Raw genomic sequence first — 19,406 nt, forward strand, 5'->3', positions numbered from 1 at the left:
CGAGTCAGACAATGCTTGATAGTAGCTAAGAAAAGGTAATGCGTTAAGATGGCAATAATCATGGAGTATTGTAGTCGGCAATTTATTACGTACAGTAAAGCGGCCACCTTCGGGGAAATGGGAAATGGCTGTTTAATAGGGTTTGGCCGCTTAATAGAGGTTGGTATACCTTGAATATTTTTCACCAATGGGTTAATTTCTTGGTGAACATGGAGTCACTTCCAGACATTCACGATAAACGTGTGCTTGAATGTTTTTGTCACTCGTCACCTTCTATTTCGGACTCTTATCTGCCGTCGCCTTTTCCAAAACAAACTTTTTAAATTTTGGGTGACCGTTTTTAAGGGATAATGAAGACAATAGAACAACCCTCACCGGGACGACTAAAACGGTGGCTGCGGCCGCTTAATAGAGGTGGCCGGTTAAAAGGGGTCTTATTTAGAGTATTTTCTTGACATCGTTTTTAACCACTCCTGACACTTCAGTCGTACAGTATTTTTCATTCGTTATTTCATTAATTATCATCGTTTCACGTTCGTATAGTCACCACGGTGACTAGAAACGAAGAAAGAAAGGCAATAAGGAGACAGAAATAAAGCTATAACCTTACGATAATCTGGTTTACAGGTTTATATTCTTCCTGGTTACTATTCACAACCTGTTTTCGTGTTTCTTGCAGCGGTATGTGGTGGAAAAATAACCACACCTCAGGGGACTATTCAATCACCTAAGTTCCCTGCCTGGTATCCGCCGAACAAGAAATGCACCTGGACAATTTCCTTGCCAGAGGTGTGTACTACAGAAATGGAACTTTCATAGCTTGTGTGATCCATTTGATTACTTGTCTATAGATTCTTCACAAAATTTAAGGCCACCATCTCTGACCACTATTTTTGTTATAATTTTATTCTATTTTATTTGAGCTTTCCTCATTTATTTTTGTATCTAAATTTTGTATAATATTTAATCTTGCATTCATGGTACTTGGAGACTATGCAAAAATCCAAATGTGAACAATCGATTATCATTTTGGCAGAAAATCCTGGTGCGGATCGAAGTGCTAATTGTGAAAACGCTGAAGAAAGTGTCACATGCCTGAGATGCAACGACGTTTAGTTCTGGAAACGAAACCGTGCAAATACTAATGTAGAATTATAATTTAAAAATTGACCGTTATTAGCAGTTACAGAGAAACTTCTCCACAATGGCCATATCTGAGGCAGAATGAACTGGCTGTTGTATATAGTGCTAGGTCGGGAAGGAAAATGCTATCCGTTGTGAAAATGATAGCAAGACTAGTATGGAGAGTTTGTCGTTAGCTGCTCTTCGTCGACTGTACTTTCCCTAACAACCTAATGTTACTCCTAAGGAACTGTTTTTGGTCTGTTTAGAACTTCAGGGTTGGAATACGTTTTGTTGCGTTCGATGTTGAGAGCCACAGCAAGTGTTTGTACGATTATCTCCAAATCTATGATGGACCGGACGATTCCTCGACCGTCATGGGACGATATTGCGGCAAACTGCTTCCCGAAGAACTGAAGAGCAACTTTAGTCAAATGACGATACAGTTTTCTTCAGATGGAACCATTAACAAACCTGGCTTTTACTTGAATTTCTTCTCAGGTACAACGTGATAACAGTCCAATCCCTTGATGACTATTTTTGCTTTGTTGTTGTTTTATTTTTTGTTATTTTCTTTAATTGCCATCTAACCTGCGATCACGTAAGGGTTCGTTTCTTAACGCCTAGGTCACATCCTATCAGGACAGTCAAACTCTGTCTTATAATATCTATCTTTTTTGACTCATTGATATTGTTGTCCAATGGGAGCTGTTTATAAATCTTCTGACAGCACAAGTTTCATTTGTGATTCATAAACATAAACATAATCATAGCTGGATTTAGGAGGTGAACCGAGGGGTCTCAGGCCGGCCTTCCCCTTCGTCTGGAAAACTTAAAACATACTGTCCATCCTGGTCTTTTTTTCCATTAGAGTTATGGCTGCATTCGCATCTATCATCGTGTCTACATTTAATTGATACTGTTGGACATCTATTACTATACTATCCAAAGCCATAAACCTTTGGCCCGAAATGTTCTCAGAGTGTCAGAAAAAGCATCTCAGAGAAAGGGAATTCGAGGTACTGGCATACGCCGCTCTCTCTCACTAGTATTGTAAGGTCAACTGCTTCTGTCCGCCTTTCGTTCATGATCACTTCCAGGATCCACAAGCACGGTAATCATTTATTGCTTCGTCAAACGGTGTGAGTATATGATCCGCTGTTGACAGGCACTGTATAAAAGATTTACGAGGAAAGTTTTATAAATTAAACTAAGTGACAAATTTCTTCTTCACTCCCAAACGCGAAGCATTTTCTAAGCTACATTGCAGTCAACGATCTACTAAGACTACTAAGCTAAGCGAAGATTGTAATAGCTATCTATGAAATATGTAAATATATTTTCAGAGACTGATGAGTGTCGAAATAACAATGGTGGATGTGCACAAATCTGTGAGGATACCGTTGGAGGACATCGGTGTTCATGTCAACCTGGTTACGAGCTTAAATCAAACAACAGAGACTGTGAAGGTTAGTGAGACTTTGCGGTACCAAAATCTAACGCACGTGGAAAGCGTCTAGTATTTTTCTGGCTTTGAAAGCGCCACAAGGAAGAAACGAAGGAGGGGTGGGGACGAGGGAGTTATGGTATGCACAAGAGAGGGCACTTTCTAACTCCGAGAGAACCCTGAAAGAACCCACTTATTATAGTAATTATTTGAGCTCGAGCTCGAAGAGAAGAGAGTGAGTATTCTTTGAGCAAAAACAGTCACCGGTATTTTACTGAGCCCTGATTCCCAAAATTCCAGGCCAGTTAATATAACTTGCCCTCATTTCTATTTACTGGTCACCATGCAGGCTTAGAAGATTCAGAAAATGATAAGACGGGAAAACTAATAGGAAGAAATAAAACTTTTTCCTCGTCATACAACTGGGAAGGAATGTCGATCAAGCCAGGGAAGCAGGGATGGTGCATGGAGTGGGAATGGCGCAGTTGTGAGAGCTCGAGCCACCCACCAATGCGGCCCGGGTTCGATTCCGGCCCGTTGCCACATGTGGGTTGAGTTTGCTGTTGGTTCTCGACTTGCTCCGAGGGATTTTCTCCGGGTTCTCCGGTTTTCCTCCTTCCATGAAGACCAATTTCTCCAAATTCCAATTCGACCAGGATAGAGGACCTCTCTAAATATTTATTTATTTTTATGCTTACACTCAGCGCGGGCTGGTATAGCGTTCTTGACACCTTAGCAGTACTCTTGCCTTTCTCTAATCATGTCCTAGCCCAGCCCAAAAACAATAACAGCTGCTAACAAGCAAAAGAATTACAAGCTTACAAGAGCTGCTACACCTCTCTGTCCTAATCACGTCATAAATCTACTATAATGTTGTTGATTTTTCTCACAGCCGCCTGTGGTGGAACACTTACGGCCCCTGAAGGCAATATTACATCTCCAAGTTACCCGGATAACTATCCTAAGAACAAACGCTGCATTTGGAAAATCACTGGCCCCAAAGGACAAAGAATTTCACTGAAATTCCTCGCGTTTCAGTTAGAAGGAAATGGATATGGGGTAAGATTATTTACAGAGTCAGTGGCTTTACTTGAGACTTGTTGAGTGTGATGCTTTGGGCGGCAGTGGACGGTCTAGAAAGGGCTACTGTTTAATGAGAAATTTAGGTTGTTCGTCACAATGCAATGGCCGACCGAACAACGTCAAGTTGTTGTGACCAGCTTGTCTTATCCTTTTTTAACTCTGTTTTTGTCCCTTTCTATTGTTCTTCTTGTGCCCTGTTCTAGTTCTTTTCGTAATGGTGAGTTTCTAATGAATAGCATCTTAAAAGTATTGCTACGTAGCAATATTATTGGTTTTTTTTAAGTAAAAAAAAATGATAACCGTACGTTCCCGCAATCGCTTCTGAATCACCAGAGAACAGTTAAAAACGGTGGAACAATGCTCCAGTTCTGAATGCTTTACGTTTTCATTCACCAGGTTTGTCGTTACGATTTCGTTGAAGTAAAAGACAAGGATGATCAAGTTCTTGGCAAGTTCTGTGGAGGCAAGATCCCCCAGACAGTAACCAGTACATCAAATCTCATGTGGGTGGAGTTCCGCTCTGACCATACCCAGTCGAGAGGTGGATTTTCTGCCGTCTATTATGCAGGTAACCAGGCAGATATGTTAGGGACACCTTTTGTCATGAAAATTTCAAATTTTGTCCTGGAACGGATAAAGTTGTTCTTGATGAACGGAAAATTACCGCACTGTGAAATGGGAGTTTATATTATACATTATTGTTTCAATGGACCGTTACTGCTTGGTCCCTCCTTGGGTTAACGTTAATGATCTTTGTCTGACTCGCAAAAACAGCATTACCGGCACATTCACACTGTTCAAGAGACTTCACCAATGATATGTTTCTCTTTTAATGATCTAAAGATGAGGACGAGTGTCAGAACAAGAATGGTGGATGCGAGGATAAATGTGTGAACACTGTCGGCAGTTACATCTGTTCTTGTAGAGAAGGATTTGTTCTTCAGAAAGATAAACACAGCTGTAAGGAAGGTAAGGGATTTTAATACCACTTTTGTGTTTCTGTGGACATTATTATAGTGGTTTATTTGCAACGTGAAAAATCTGCTATCTTAAAGAACCTCAGTCATGCTATTGAGTTGTTTTGGCCACGTAAAAACTGCGTTCGAATTGAAATTAACCTGAAAGTAATAGTCGCCTCAGATAGAAAAACGCCAAAGAGATATAATAATCCATAAAGGAACGAGGATGTTCGAGGACGGAGAAGATTGACACGGATTGCAAACGACGAGCTTGAAAAGTTGAGGCTAAACTTTTCGAGATGCACAAACCGTGACGTAGCTCCTTTAACATCTATTGCGTTTTGCAGTGAATGACTGTGGTGCTACTCTCACAACGTTATCAGGCGAGATAACATCTCCAAACTACCCAGGAAGTTACCAAGGAGACAGAGACTGCACGTGGAAAATTATTGTCCCGCCTGGGAATCATGTACAGCTTGAATTCCGAGTAAGAAGTTCTTTTTTGCATCCATGTCCCTAATTGTGGTAATTAATAATTAAATAGAGACTTGTGCTAATCGTAAGGCTTCAATCCAGTCGTGAGAGTGCTCCGAAAAACGTCAAGTGACATCGTAAACTCCTGTTTCAATTGTTACGCCTTTTAAAGAGTTTCTTACTTTCAACGGTAGTTAAAAATACTAAAAAAGCGTTTTCGAGTTCATATCCAGTTTTAGGAACATGAATGAAGAAACATTACTGTTGCATTCTTTTTGTTGGTTTCTGACAACCTTTCATGTGTAACTGTACCCTTCACGGCAAAGCAGCGCGAGAGGCGACGTTGAAAATTATAAGTTTTATAATCTTTTTTAGGACATCGATATAGAAGGTGGAGTGAAATGCCGTTATGACTTTGTCGAGGTCTTTTCTGGGACAGGCCAGCAAGCTGAGAGCCTGGGGCGATATTGTGGGATGCAGCGTCCGAATACATTAACATCTAGAGCCCACAAAATGATGATCAAGTTTGGCTCGGATTCAATGATTGCCAAGAAAGGCTTCCGCGTACGATACACCGCAGGTCAGTGATGATATTGTTTATTTTCCTTCTGCTTCATCTTGAGTAGGAACGATACCCTAATGGCTCGCCTCTGGTTTATATACCTTTGAGTACCTCTCTTCTCTTTGACTGCATTTATTTGGTAAATTCTCTTCTGGCAGCGCCAACGCTGGATGATGGGTAAAGCTATGAGCGCTATTATTTCTAGGATAGAATTGTGACTGGGCAAATCACTATAGATGAACCGCGAGAAATATTTCATGTATATGAAAGTGTTCTTTACTTGGTTTTGAAGCCTCGGACTTTTCTGTTATTTCTTGCGATTACGGAGAAGAAATCGCGCTTCTGACTTTGTCTGTTATTGTTTATGACAGAAAATTACATAACAAACAAACAAACAAACAAACAAACAGATATAACGTTTCATGATAAGCTAACAAAGTCTTGCTGTTACGTGTTTTTTTTATTTTTTATTTTTTTTTTACAGTTTGCGGAGCTCAACTCCACTCCTCAACCAATAAGCGTCAGTTTTCTTCTCATCCCAGTTATGGTGACGACAACTACAAATCAAATCTCCAGTGTTGGTGGCTGCTGACAGCTCGCTCAGGCTACATCATTCGTCTAAGATTCAAGGAATTTGACGTAGAAAACGAAAAGCTTTGTGGGTACGATTACGTCATCATTCGTGACGGAAACAACAGCACCGCGCCACTGCTGGGGCGAGTGTGCGGCCAGGGATCGCCAGGTTCTTCGCGCGAGTTTGTTACAAGCGGAAATCGGATGTGGATACAATTTCGAACGGACTTGACAAACAACAAGAAGGGCTTCGTTGCGGAATATTCAAGGTCACGCAAGACTGAAAAGAGCTCATTGTAGGTAAAGAAGCTGGAAACTGCTCCATGAATTGGGAAACAGCCGTAGCGCCAGCACTGTTGTGCTTTGTAGAGCTAGAAAGAGCTTAAACGAGTAGCCAGAGTTTTAGGAAGAAGAGAAAGTAGTGTCAAGAGTAGCTTTTCATTGACGGGTTTCGTAACAAATAGCAGAGAACTCGACAATTTTTTTTTTATTATTTATTTGTCATTTTGAATTTTCATTGGCTGGGGACGTCTTGCAAAATTCCAGGAGTTTGATCTTCGCTTTGGGTTTTTAACTTTATTCTTTATTCTTTATTGAATATTATTGATTTTCTTCATAATGACATGCTCTATGTGAGACTAGTGTTTTCTAGTGTTTGCTTAATGTACCAAAAAAACGAGGTATATTCGCTAGTTTTTCTACTTTGGTCTCTGGTACAAACGGCGAACCTGTTGTGATTCAATCGAAACGCATTCAACCTCACCGCAGGTAAAACGAGGCTAAATAAACCGCACTTGTACTGCAGCCGCACCGCAGTTATGCCACGTTTTTGCTGTACTTTTGCTGTAAATTACAACGGTGACCGTTAGGTGAACAGATTTCACTGAGTGGACATTGTTTGTACGTTCTAAAAATTTAGACCTGAAACTGCTTCAACGGAACTTTAAACCAAATTTTGAAGGTTTAATACGCGGGATCTTAAGGGCCCATTAACCGATCTTTTCGAGCCGTTGCTAAGGAAAATTTAGTCTCATATAACCTCATCATTTCTAGTTAGTTCAGAGTTATTTCGTGTGTTTCAACTTTTTAATGATCAGTAACACTAGTGATGACGTCATCAGGCCACGCCCATGGTCATGTGACTAATACAGAAAAAATGCAAAGGCTCCCAGGCAAATTACTTTCTCGGGATTTTTTTCATTGATTTGATATTTTAATTTAAATCCTCATTACGCTATGCATCGCTTTTGTTTCATTTCTAAAAGGTCAGAACTTGAGAGCATTTCAAAATATTGAAAAATTCGTAATTTTCTAAAAAAGAAAGCATGATTTCGAAAAAGGAATGCATAGCTATGTTGCCAACGTTGGTTTTAATCGAAATTCGTCGAAAAAAGCTGGATTTAATGAAAAACCGCGTTTCCTTTAGCATTTAAAGAAACCGGAAGTGCGCCCGATATCTATTGGAAGTTACCCTATCAGCGCGTGCGCAATTTACACTACCAGCGCACTTCGGTAAGATCAAACAAAGCCACACGGAGTTAGTTTTTCTCTTTCTATTGTTCTTGTTTTTCTGTCTTTCTCTTATTTTGTCTTTGCTTGTACTTTTTTTTACTTTGCATTTTGCGAAACACAAAGAAAAACACCTAAAATGTATGCGAATTTGCAATTTTTTGGGTTGTTGTTATTCTCCGTGCTCAGGCTGACGTAAGCGACCGGAAGTGAAGTTTCACCTCCTTAGCAACGCGCGCGAGCGCGCGCATGAATCGGTTAAGGGGCCCTTAACAGGTTTGACCAGCTTTTACAAGTAGAAAAAAAACCTGAACTAAATATAGGTCAGCAGTAACAAATAAAGTGTAGCAATCTGCAATGAGTACTAAAATTCGAAATTTTTCTCCCAGCGATAGCGTTAGGTTAAAACCAAGGGGTTTGTGCACGATTTTACCAAAATAACTTAAAATTGACGTTGGCATTACCCGATGCACTGTCACAATAAAAACCTGCATATAAGAACCTAGAATTTTCGAGGTCAGGCTGAATAGGTTCTTATATTTTAGGGTAGATTTTCACAAATTCAGGCTGATTAGCTTCTAAAACGGTTCTTATTTTTCAGATCGCATATATTGCATTGTAGCTTTATGGAAAACATACTTCTAGTGAAAATAAAAAAAATGCAAATCAAAGAAAACATTATATACGCAATAGCGTTTTGTCAGAAGTTTCTCACACAATTAAAATCCAGAGTCAAAACCATCAGTAACAGGTTCTTATATTTTGGGTATTTAAAAGCCAAATTTCAGCCTGTTGGTTCTTAAATCACTAGGTTCTTAAACGTAGGTTTTTACTGTATCTTGCTTCCTTGATTTTGAAGATGTGATTGACGAATGTTTCGTTTTATTTAAGTGCTCTGAAGCTGAAGATTTACAGATGTTTATTTTACGTTTAAAGTATTGGAAGAAAGAACATTGGAACCGTTGTCGAATACAAGTGTTGCCGGGAACTCTAAACATTTAATGTTTGCTTGCCAAGCACGTTAAGGTGATCTTTCGGAAGCAGGAGTTCGAGTTACGGTGGTAAAAAAGTGCACCGTATTGACGAAGAGTTTTATTTTACTCTCAAAATAATTCATTATTTTTCGCTTGTAATAAAGTGCTTTTTAGAAACGTTTACAGGTCCGACGCGTTGTCACTTGCAGAACCGTTGCTAAGTAACGTCGTTTACCTTCAGTAATGTCTTCTCATTTTAATGGCTTTTAAAATCGATATTAATTTGAAGTATTTCGTAGAATATCGAAACTGAAGAAACCACGATCAGTGATGGCAAAAGGAAAAGACCATGCTATTGCGTGACAATGTTTTAAACTAATTAAATTAGTTCTTGTTATAAATGAGTCCAGAGAAATTACTCAGCCGAATCAACACCAATCTGCCTCGTCTCAGGCAGACAGGTGTCCTTCCAAACCATTCAAACAGCTCTCCTGAAGAAGCTCAGTCACGGTTTGCACGTTTTGAAAAGTTTTGCCTACATTTTTCAAATTCGTCGTTTGCAATCCGTGTCAATCTTCGCCATCCTTGACCATCCTTGTTCCTTTATCGTTTATTATTATCTCTTTGATGTTTTTCTATCTTAGTAAACTATTATTTTCAGGTTTCCTTCCGTTTAAAGGAGATTTTTTACGTGGCCAAAAAAAAAAGACAAAGCACCGTGACTGAGCTCCTTTAAACCGCAGATTTGGAAAGTTTATTGAAGTTTTTGAAATTAAACCATTTTAAGAGCAATTGCCACTACAAATCAAAGAAATCGTGGCCACGGTCGAAAAATCGATTTTGCTCATACTTTACCAGTTCGAAAGCCTAGGTAAGCAACTGATGGAAATCTGATGTTGTATCGTCATCGTCTGATGTTGTAGCAAAAGACAGTTCAGTCAATGAATTTTAGGTTTACAGTTTCATTTGTGTGGGATCTACCAGCAATTTTGCATGAACGCCGATCAAAAGTCGAGAAAATTGCAATTCAGCCCCTTTGAAACTTGCAATGTAACGCAACACCCCACAGTGGGTAAAAATCTTTTGTTCGTTTGAGACAGCACAATCAAAGCAGATTAATATCTTTAACTTTTGAAACGCTTTACTAATAGTATTTAACTTAGAAATTGCCTGTAACTTGAACATGTCTGCCATGTAAATCGTGCAGGCCGTGCCTGAACTATCGGCCCGCGTACCAAAATTTTCAAGTGGAGTGCCAAGCCCAAAATGAATGTTGTGTAAATGCGTCAATATTTTCACAACTCCTTGGGAATAAAATGGCACATGTAGACCACGGAAATGCGGTTCTGAGTGGACAAAATGGAGTTTTCAAGCCGATAGACTTCGACATTGATATTGGCAATGATAATGAGATTTTCTCCTCACACTGAAGAGAGAAAGCTTACATTAGTGCAAATTAACCGAAGGTGAAGAAAACGTGGCATGAACATGATCAAAGGAAGATGACACCTCTGTTTTTGTTTTCCTCTGTTGGAGGAAAGCAGTTAGAAGAAGTTCTCCATTTCGCTCAGTTCAGAGTACTTTGGTTGCTGGTTCCAAATCATTTTTTGTCGCTTGGTAGTAATGTTTTGTCATTGAATTGAAAATTGTTTCTTTTACTGATCACTATACCGCGCTCTGAGTTGTTCTGCCTCTGTGAATGCAAAATTATTTCTGCCCGGGTTTCTGTCGCTGATCGCTTCGCTCCGAGCTACAGGAGTTGTTTTGTAGCTATATACGTACCAGATTTCACAAATAGTTCTGTTGCTACATTCCCATGATCGCCATGCTTAGTTGTTTAGTCGCTGTGCCGGCATTCAAAATTATTTCTCTCGCTCAGCGCTACTCCTCAAGGTGGTTGCTGTTGTATTCAAAATTATTTCTGTCACTGGTCGTCCCACTTCGAGCTGTTTGTTGCTGGATTCCAAGTTGTTTCTGTCGCTGGTCGCTTCGCTGCGTGCTATTTTGTCACTGTACCGCTAATCAACATTATTTTGTTGTTGTTGTTGTTGCTGATCACTTCGCTCCGAGCTTTTTTTTGTCGAGTTAGGTTATTTTCTAGGCTGATCTCTACGCTTACGGTCCGCGCTGCGAACAAACATCTGTCTTTTATTCTGTGATAGATAGTGAGTAGCGTAGCAATGTGCCCTTGTTAACAAAATGACGGCCGCTTCTTGGCGTTTTCGAAGTGTCTGTGAAGAGGATTTAGATAAAGTTTTGAACGACTAGTAGATTTATACTAAAACAATTAAGTTATTCGATTTAATCAATTATAGTTGACTCGTGCTGCGCCATCGTCAACTATCACGCGTTATAGTTCATCACTAAATTTTCTCCGATTCTTATTGGTTTAAATTGATCACGTGACGCGATAGCGTTCATTCGCGGGGAGACACTATCAGCCCATAGTGCCCGTCCGAGGAAAATACCCGAATGGATAGTACTCGTCCGTGAAAATATTTCTGTAAACAAGCGGGGTTATAGAAAACAAACAATTAAATATGTATTAAGAGAGTTTTTGTTTGTTTTCTTTTTCAAATTTTACATTCGGCTTCACGGCTTTCATCTAAAAAAGTTGAAAATAATTCAGTATGATTTTTGAACTGGCGCACGGAAGAAAATTTAGTGGTATAACAATAACAATAACATTTATTATTTGTATTGCGCCTTTTCTATAAAATATTCAAAAGCGCATCACAACAGTAATTAATAACTAAAATTTTACAAACCTTTCTATCAAAATCATAAAAATATTTACATTAAATGGGTAAAAGATAATTACAAATAAAGATATAGATATGCTAAGATAACTGAAATGATTCCTTAAATAAAAATGTCTTAATTAAAGTCTCAAAAGATTCTAAGTTCGTTGCTTCGCGCGCGGACCTTGGCAGCTTATTCCATAGGAAAGGAGCAGCTACCTGGAAAGCTCTGTCTCCCAATGTTTTCTTGGCTTTCACACTTGGTCTTTCCAACAAACGACCATCGTCGTAAAATGTCAGTAAATGTCAGTAAATGTCAAAGTTGTGACGTCACAGTGATGACGTCATGTTTTTTGCCACTTTTGAAGTTTTTAATATGCATATTTTTTACAATGTGTTCGAAAGAGCACATCAAGAAGAGCTGAAACCTGAAAACATTTTGTCCATATCGCAAAAATTAAATGAAATATGGAATTTTTACATATGAAAAATAACTCTGCAAAATATGGGGTCCCCCCCTTGAGAAAAATCCCCAAATTGGAGCCGTAATTTTGTTCCAGCAAATGCAGCTATGTTGCACATGTGATGTGCCAGATGACTAAAGCAAAAATAAAGAAGAAAATCGGAATAAAGAATTATCCCTCTAGTGTTATTGCGTTAAAATTAGTTTCGTTACGTCATAACCTGTGACGTCACCCGTTTTTTTACTGTTAATACCATCCTAACAAAGCCGAAAATCAAATTTCTAAAACCATACGATTTTTGACAACATCAAGCTTTCTATTTTTGTAGATTATTAGCCCTCCTAGAATGAAACTGAAAAAAAATAATAAACCAGAGAGACTGACTTAAGAAAGCCAGTATGGTTAAGCAAATTCCGGGGGGGACAACAAAAAATATTTAACTTACCATATCTCGAAAAATAATCATCATAGCAAAAAACGGTTTCCGGCATTTTACTCCCCAACTCAAGGCCTTTCCAATGACATAATCTTTTTATCAAATTTTACAAAAAAGTATAGCACGTTTTGGTGACGTCATTAATTATGACGTCATAATCTGACATTTTGTCACAACTTCCAAATTGAAATAAACTGGAGAACAAAGAAAGCTCATCTGCCAAACTTGGTTTAGAAATATATAAACCAAGCAAATATAGCCTTCATGAAACATTAAGGGGCTGGTTTGGCCCCTACGCGCACTGGTAACCAATGTAATTCTGCGAGTGGAGGTGTTATATGACAGAACTTGTGCGCACGATATATAAGTCTTGCACTCGCATTCATAACACGTTGCAATTTCATAGTCTGATATTCCGGGATTCCATACAGAAGGCTATTACAATAATCCAATCTACTACTAATAAAAGCATGAACTAATTTCTCAGTTGATTCTCTGGATAAATATTTCCTAATATGACGTATATTGTATAAATAATAGAAAGCGCTGCTACAAGTCTTTGTAATGTGAGTTCCCATATCTAGATGCGTATCGAACCATGTGCCTAGATTGCGCGCAGAGGCTACAGGAGAGACTTCACTCTGCCCAGTCTTGATGCTTTGGATTGAAACTTTTGAGAGCTGCTGACGAGTACCTATAATCAGGAACTCAGTCTTGTCATCATTGAGCATCAGCTGATCCTCCCTCATCCATGCTCGGACATCGCAGATACACTTCTGCATGGCTGATACAGCTTCGACTTCACTGGAAGAGTAAGAGGGCTTAAATGACAAATACAACTGAGTATCGTCAGCATAAGTATGAACGGAGGGCAGATGGTGTTTTAGAATCTGGAACAGCTTACTCACGTAGATGATAAATAAAAGCGGGCCCAGGCACGATCCTTGAGGAACTCCACACTTCAAATCAAACGGCTTTGAGAGAGTTCCGTTGATAGACACTTGCTGCGATCTGCCCTTAAGGTAACTCTCAAACCATGAAAGTACTTTCCCCCGCAATCCAATTGTTGACCTCAATCGTTCCAGAAGGATCTCATGTTCGACGGTGTCGAATGCAGAGCTTAAGTCGAGAAGCACCAGCGGCGTAACTTGACCTTTATTCACCGCCATTAGGAGATCGTTCTTCACCTTGAGTAGTGCGGTCTCAGTGCTATTATGTTGGCGGTAAGCACTTTGCAATTCTGGAAACAAGCCATTGACTAGCATGTGCTCTTGTAATTGTACTGCAACCGCTTTCTCTGTGAGTTTGGACGTGAACTGTAAATTACTCACAGGCCGAAAGTTCTTGTTTATCAATTGAAGACCAGATTTTTTGAGCAGAGGATGTACTACTGCCCTTTTCCAGTCATCTGCAAAGTAGCCATTCTCTAGTGATACGTTCACCATCCTACTAATCACTGGAAGTAACTCCTCTATGCAAACCAACAAGATGGATAATGGAAGAGGGTCCAGAGTACATGTCTTCATAGAAGCCACAGCCATCTTCCTTACAGCCTCTTCGGAGAGAGGCTGAAACTCTGATAGCGTGACAAGGTCATCACTACTCGATGAACCGTGAGGCGCCCGCTTAGTAACCGCAGGAGAGACCGTGTCACCAGCTGGCTTTGATCTAATAGCCACTATTTTATGGATGAAGTATTCACCCATCTCATTTGCAAGAACAGAGGCGTCAGTGTGAGGTGGGAGAGATTTGTTCGCTTGCAGATTTAGTAGGCTCTTGCTAGCCCGGAACAGCTTTGATTGGTCCGAACTGTTCTCATCAATGAATTCCTTGTAATAAGTACATCTAGCTTCATTCATCAAATGTATGACATAATTTCGCTTAGCTTTAAATACTACAAGATCTGCTTGGAGACCACTTGCCCTCCATCTTCTCTCGGCCTTCCTCCTGTCCCAACGAGCCTGAATTATGTCTTCATTGAACCATGGGGGTCTGGGTCGAGTGGAGACATGACGAGAACAAACGGGCGCGTGATCATCTAATAGTGATCTTAAAGTCGTGTTATAACAGTCGAGCAGCATGTTCAAATCATTAGGCGGGTCTTGATATAGCTGAGAATTGCGGATATCTTCTTTCAGTTTAGTTACATCAATTGATTTGAGTTTCCTGTATTCAGCATGTTTAATTCTTAGCGGAGGCTTCGCCACACTTAGCTTACATATCACGGCAGCATGGTCAGAGAAATATCTCACAGGAAGGGGCTCACCGTCCACAATATCGTCAGCCTGCCGTGTGATAATTAAGTCTAAGGTGTGGCCATGTATGTGCGTGGGTCGTTTGACATGCTGTACCAGACCCATAGAGTTCAACAGGTCCATGAGTCGGATGGTGTCAGCGTCTGATGGAACGTCCATATGGATGTTAAAATCACCACATATTAACAGTAACTCATTACACATGACTAACGACTCGAGATTGAGAATTCATGAAGATTGAGAATTCATGAAAGAAAACACTCGTAGTCACGGGATGCTCCGCAGAGTATGTTGGCCTATACACGATGACAACACGCAGACGAACAGATCCGAACACCACAAGCCATTCCGACACTTCAAACGAAGGTCGCTCGGCTGAAATCACTTTGTTTACATCCAGACAGACAGTGGTAAACAATTAAGACAGTAGAGTATTTATATCTCGGAACTATCGGTCTGATAGTTGCCCCTTGCAAATCTGATGTTCTTAAAACTAGCATATTTGCCCTCAAAGTTTCGCTTCTCGGGCAAAAATTTGTTTTAAGAACATCAAATTTCCGCGTGGCAACTGTCAGCCGATAGTTCCTCGACAGAAACACTCTATTGTTTAAATAGAAATCTCGAGCTCATAATCTAATTGCTTAATCGATAACTAATCAGAGAACGGCATTCGTGAAAGAAAGCTAGTAGATTTATACTAAAACAGGATAGATAGGGCTTAGCGTAGCCAATCAGAGATCGACATTCGTGACAGAACACAAGTAGTTTGAAACTAATTTCTGATATATCTCAAACTTTAAAAGAATTTAACTTTAAAAGACTTTATTTAACTTAAAAGAATTATTGACTTTAATTATTAACTTTATCTTTAAAAGAATTAAATGAAACTCTCCAAGGAACTTTGACATTTTTTTCTTCCAATTGTATATATGACTTTATTTATGAAAACCGTATGAAGACTTTGCACCAAAACAGCCATATGCACTGTGATTTCACACTTCCAAAAGGCCTTAAAATCACTCCGAACGATAAAAAAAGGGAGAGAGAGGAGAGAAAGAAAAGGAGGAGGAAAAAAAGATAGATATTCTTTGTAGATGGCAACTGGAGAGGAAAAACCGTTTGATTTCTTTAACACTGTTTTCATAAATCCATACATATAAATTTTTAGCTTTATTTATTTTATTCTATTTTTGTCCTTGTCGATTCTTGTATACTTGTAATCCATAACTACTTTTACATTGTGGCTGAAAAGCCCCTATGGGGGAGCTTCAATAAACTTATGTATGTATGTAAACTTGCTTTGTAAGATGGTAATTTTTTTTGGCATCGAATTCTGGAAAATGACGCTATTCCGGTCCGGTTTTCAAATGGCCGGGAAAAGGTTTGTTTGCAATTAATTCTCTGAATTAATTGCATGTTCTTAGGGCATATCATCGCCAGTTATCGACCATTGTGGCCATTTTTTGGTGAAGGAAACAGCGAAGTGGCCCAATATCACTATATGGTAGAACTGACGCCTGGGAAATGAATCACCGTCACTCCGCGTAACCGCACCTGAAGTAACACTTACAGTTATGCAAATAAGTAGAATTTAAGCACGCACCTTTGCGGGAAACTGGCTCATTTGCATTGCTTATTTAATTTCATAACGGACGCGAACTGCTCTGCAGCAAATGTACAACTTTTGAACAAAGTTTGGACAACTTCGCGTCGAGTTAAGTTAACTGTTAATCACCACGATGAGGTTTTGAAGAACGAAAAAATATGCTCCATATAGACACTGTTACCACAAGATTTACTTGGACACTGAGCAAGATCCTTCGCTTCTCTGAACAAGTTCGACACGAGAGTTGATCGAACCTCGCTTGATAATCATGGCAGCGTCTACTCAAACAGCGCGATCTCAAAGATTTTAATTACACGCTGGATCTGCCATTCTCAAAATTTCCAGGATTTCATAACCGTACTTTACCAGTCTTGGCCATCAGCCGGCAAACTGTGATGAAATGATACATTTTCCTTCGCCGATGTTACTTTCTTCACAAAACCTTTGGATATAGTTCTCAACTTGCCGAGCGATAGACTCGAGAGACCTAAAGGAAGAACAATGATTATCGGAGGAAACTGCTTAAAAATAGGTAACGGGAACTTTTCATTCTATTTTATAAACACAATGTCGTTATTTTTCATTTTACATTTCTACGAACTATGTTGTACTTTTACGACCGCCGATCGCAAAAGAGCTTCGCAATAACTACAAATGACACAGCCATACTTGAAGGTACCTCTGTAATAATTTTTTGGATCGTTTCCTGAAACTGACAATTATAAACAACTACCACTATGACAAGACATAAAATAGATAAGTTAGTCTCGATTTCTAATGCATACAATTACTCGAGGCCAGATCATAGCGAGTTTTGCGCTGTTGAATTCTTTTTTTTTTTTCTATCAAGAAGAATGTTTTATCAGTAAACTAATCATTCCGAAAAGCTACAAAACGAAATCCAAACGTTTTCGTACGTTTTCATTATTAACTTTGATTGCTAACGATTTACATGTACATTATTTTCTTTACATCAGGAAAACTACGCCCTGGTTACAGTTCGGTACAACATATCATACCGTTCAAGAGGAAATAGGCCAGACAGCAAATAGACTGGTTAAAAAAAATAATAAAACTAAGGAGGCTCACGAGTAGTCTTCACCGACATGCAAACATCGATATTCCTGGAGAATTGATTGGAAAGAATTAACTTATGGATCATTCAGGTTCCACAAAGCTCCACAAAGCCATCAGGAACTAGAAGTGGATCTTTTTTTAACCCTACCGTGAACGTGCATCAATTCAGAGCATCTGTTCAGGTAAAAATTAGTGACTTCCTCCTTAGTTACGAAAGCACTATCAACGATTGGTCATGCATTTTACTGAATTATTAAATCGAACAAAACCTAACTAAAGATATGATGTTGCTCCATAGAAAAAGCGTTCCACGGGGTTTAAATTACGGCTCATGGATTTTACAATGCCATCTAGTAACTAAGATGAAGGCTTACTGGATTATAACTTAAACTTCAAATAACAAACAAACGATCAAAGAAACAAAGCAAAAAACAAACAAACAAACAAAAAGGGCAATCAATTATTTCATTGTAAAACTTGACCATTTGTGAAAATTAACGTGTGAAAACCAAAAAATCTCTTCTTATAAATACTTCACCCATGTAGACCAAGACATTAAAATCTTGAAATTGAAATTCCTGTAAACGGGATTGAAACCCATTAAGAGATGCAATTCCCCGCTGGGTCAGTGGAGAATTTCAGGTGCTCAACTTAACATGAACGGGATTCAAACCCATTCGAAAATGCATTTGCCAGCTGAGTGGAGAGTTTCACACGCTCCATTTAAATTGAACGGGATTCAAACCCATTCGAAGATGTAATTTTTAGCTGGGTCAGTGAAGAGTTACATTTTTCATGCGCTCCACTTAACGTGAACGGGATTCAAACCCATTCGAAAATGCATTTGCCAGCTGAGTGGAGAGTTTCACACGCTCCATTTAAATTGAACGGGATTCAAACCCATTCGAAGATGTAATTTTTAGCTGGGTCAGTGAAGAGTTACATTTTTCATGCGCTCCACTTAACGTGAACGGGATTCAAACCCATTCGAAAATGCATTCGCCAGCTGAGTGGAGAGTTTAACACCCTCCATTTAAATTGAACGGGATTCAAACCCATTCGAAGATGTAATTTTTAGCTGGGTCAGTGAAGAGGTTCATTTACTCCACTTAACATGAACAGGATTCAAACCCATTCGAAAATGCATTCGCCAGCTAATTGAAGAGTTTCACACGCTCCACTTAAATTGAACGGGATTCAAACTCGTTCCAAGATGTAATTTTCAGCTGGGTCAGTGGAGACTTTCATTCGCTCCACTTAACATGAACGGGATTCAAACCCATTCGAAAGTGCAGTCGCCAGCTGAGTGGGGAGTTTCCCACGATCCATTTTAATTGAACGGGATTCAAACCCATTCGAAGATGTAATTTTCAGCTGGGTCAGTGGAGAGTTTCATACGCTCCACTTGACGCCACTTAACGTGAACGGGATTCAAACCCATTCGAAAATGCATTCCCCAGCTGAGTGGAGAGTTTCATACCCTCCATTTAAATTGAACGGGATTCAAACCCATTCGAATATGTAATTTTCAGCTGGGTCAGTGGAGACTTTCATTCGCTCCACTTAACATTAACGGGATTCAAACCCATTCGAAAATGCATTCGCCAGCTGAGTGGAGAGTTTCACACGCTCCATTTAAATTGAACGGGATTCAAACCCATTCGAAGATGTAATTTTCAGCTGGGTCAGTGGAGACTTTCATTTACTCCACTTAACATTAACGGGATTCAAACCCATTCGAAAATGCATTCGCCAGCTGAGTGGAGAGTTTCACACGCTCCATTTAAATTGAACGGGATTCAAACCCATTCGAAGATGTAATTTTCAGCTGGGTCAGTGGAGACTTTCATTTACTCCACTTAACATTAACGGGATTCAAACCCATTCGAAAATGCATTCGCCAGCTGAGTGGAGAGTTTCACACGCTCCATTTAAATTGAACGGGATTCAAACCCATTCGAAGATGACATTTTCAGCTGGGTCAGTGGAGAGTTTCATTTACTCCACTTAACATTAACGGGATTCAAACCCATTCGAAAATGCATTCGCCAGCTGAGTGGAGAGTTTCACACGCTCCATTTAAATTGAACGGGATTCAAACCCATTCGAAGATGACATTTTCAG

General features: G+C 39.5%; 1 protein-coding gene across 2 annotated transcripts in view; it reads left to right on the top strand.

Annotated features, from left to right (window-relative positions):
- Nucleotides 1–8,884, top strand: part of LOC110065317 (tolloid-like protein 1) — a 28,271-nt gene extending 19,387 nt beyond the window's left edge. For both annotated transcript variants that reach the window (XM_020772444.2, XM_089273759.1), the window contains 9 exons: nucleotides 680–789; nucleotides 1,392–1,623; nucleotides 2,469–2,591; nucleotides 3,462–3,628; nucleotides 4,049–4,220; nucleotides 4,496–4,621; nucleotides 4,959–5,098; nucleotides 5,461–5,665; nucleotides 6,132–8,884. In XM_020772444.2, coding sequence (XP_020628103.1) covers nucleotides 680–789; nucleotides 1,392–1,623; nucleotides 2,469–2,591; nucleotides 3,462–3,628; nucleotides 4,049–4,220; nucleotides 4,496–4,621; nucleotides 4,959–5,098; nucleotides 5,461–5,665; nucleotides 6,132–6,520 — 1,664 coding nt within the window. In that variant the 3' untranslated portion in view covers nucleotides 6,521–8,884. The remainder of the gene's footprint in view (nucleotides 1–679; nucleotides 790–1,391; nucleotides 1,624–2,468; nucleotides 2,592–3,461; nucleotides 3,629–4,048; nucleotides 4,221–4,495; nucleotides 4,622–4,958; nucleotides 5,099–5,460; nucleotides 5,666–6,131) is intronic.
- The last annotated feature ends 10,522 nt before the right edge of the window (nucleotides 8,885–19,406 follow it).

This window comes from Orbicella faveolata, unplaced genomic scaffold (assembly GCF_042242905.1).
Source record: "Orbicella faveolata isolate gen_17 unplaced genomic scaffold, um_ofav_v1 contig_35, whole genome shotgun sequence".
Classification (NCBI taxonomy): domain Eukaryota; kingdom Metazoa; phylum Cnidaria; class Anthozoa; order Scleractinia; family Merulinidae; genus Orbicella; species Orbicella faveolata.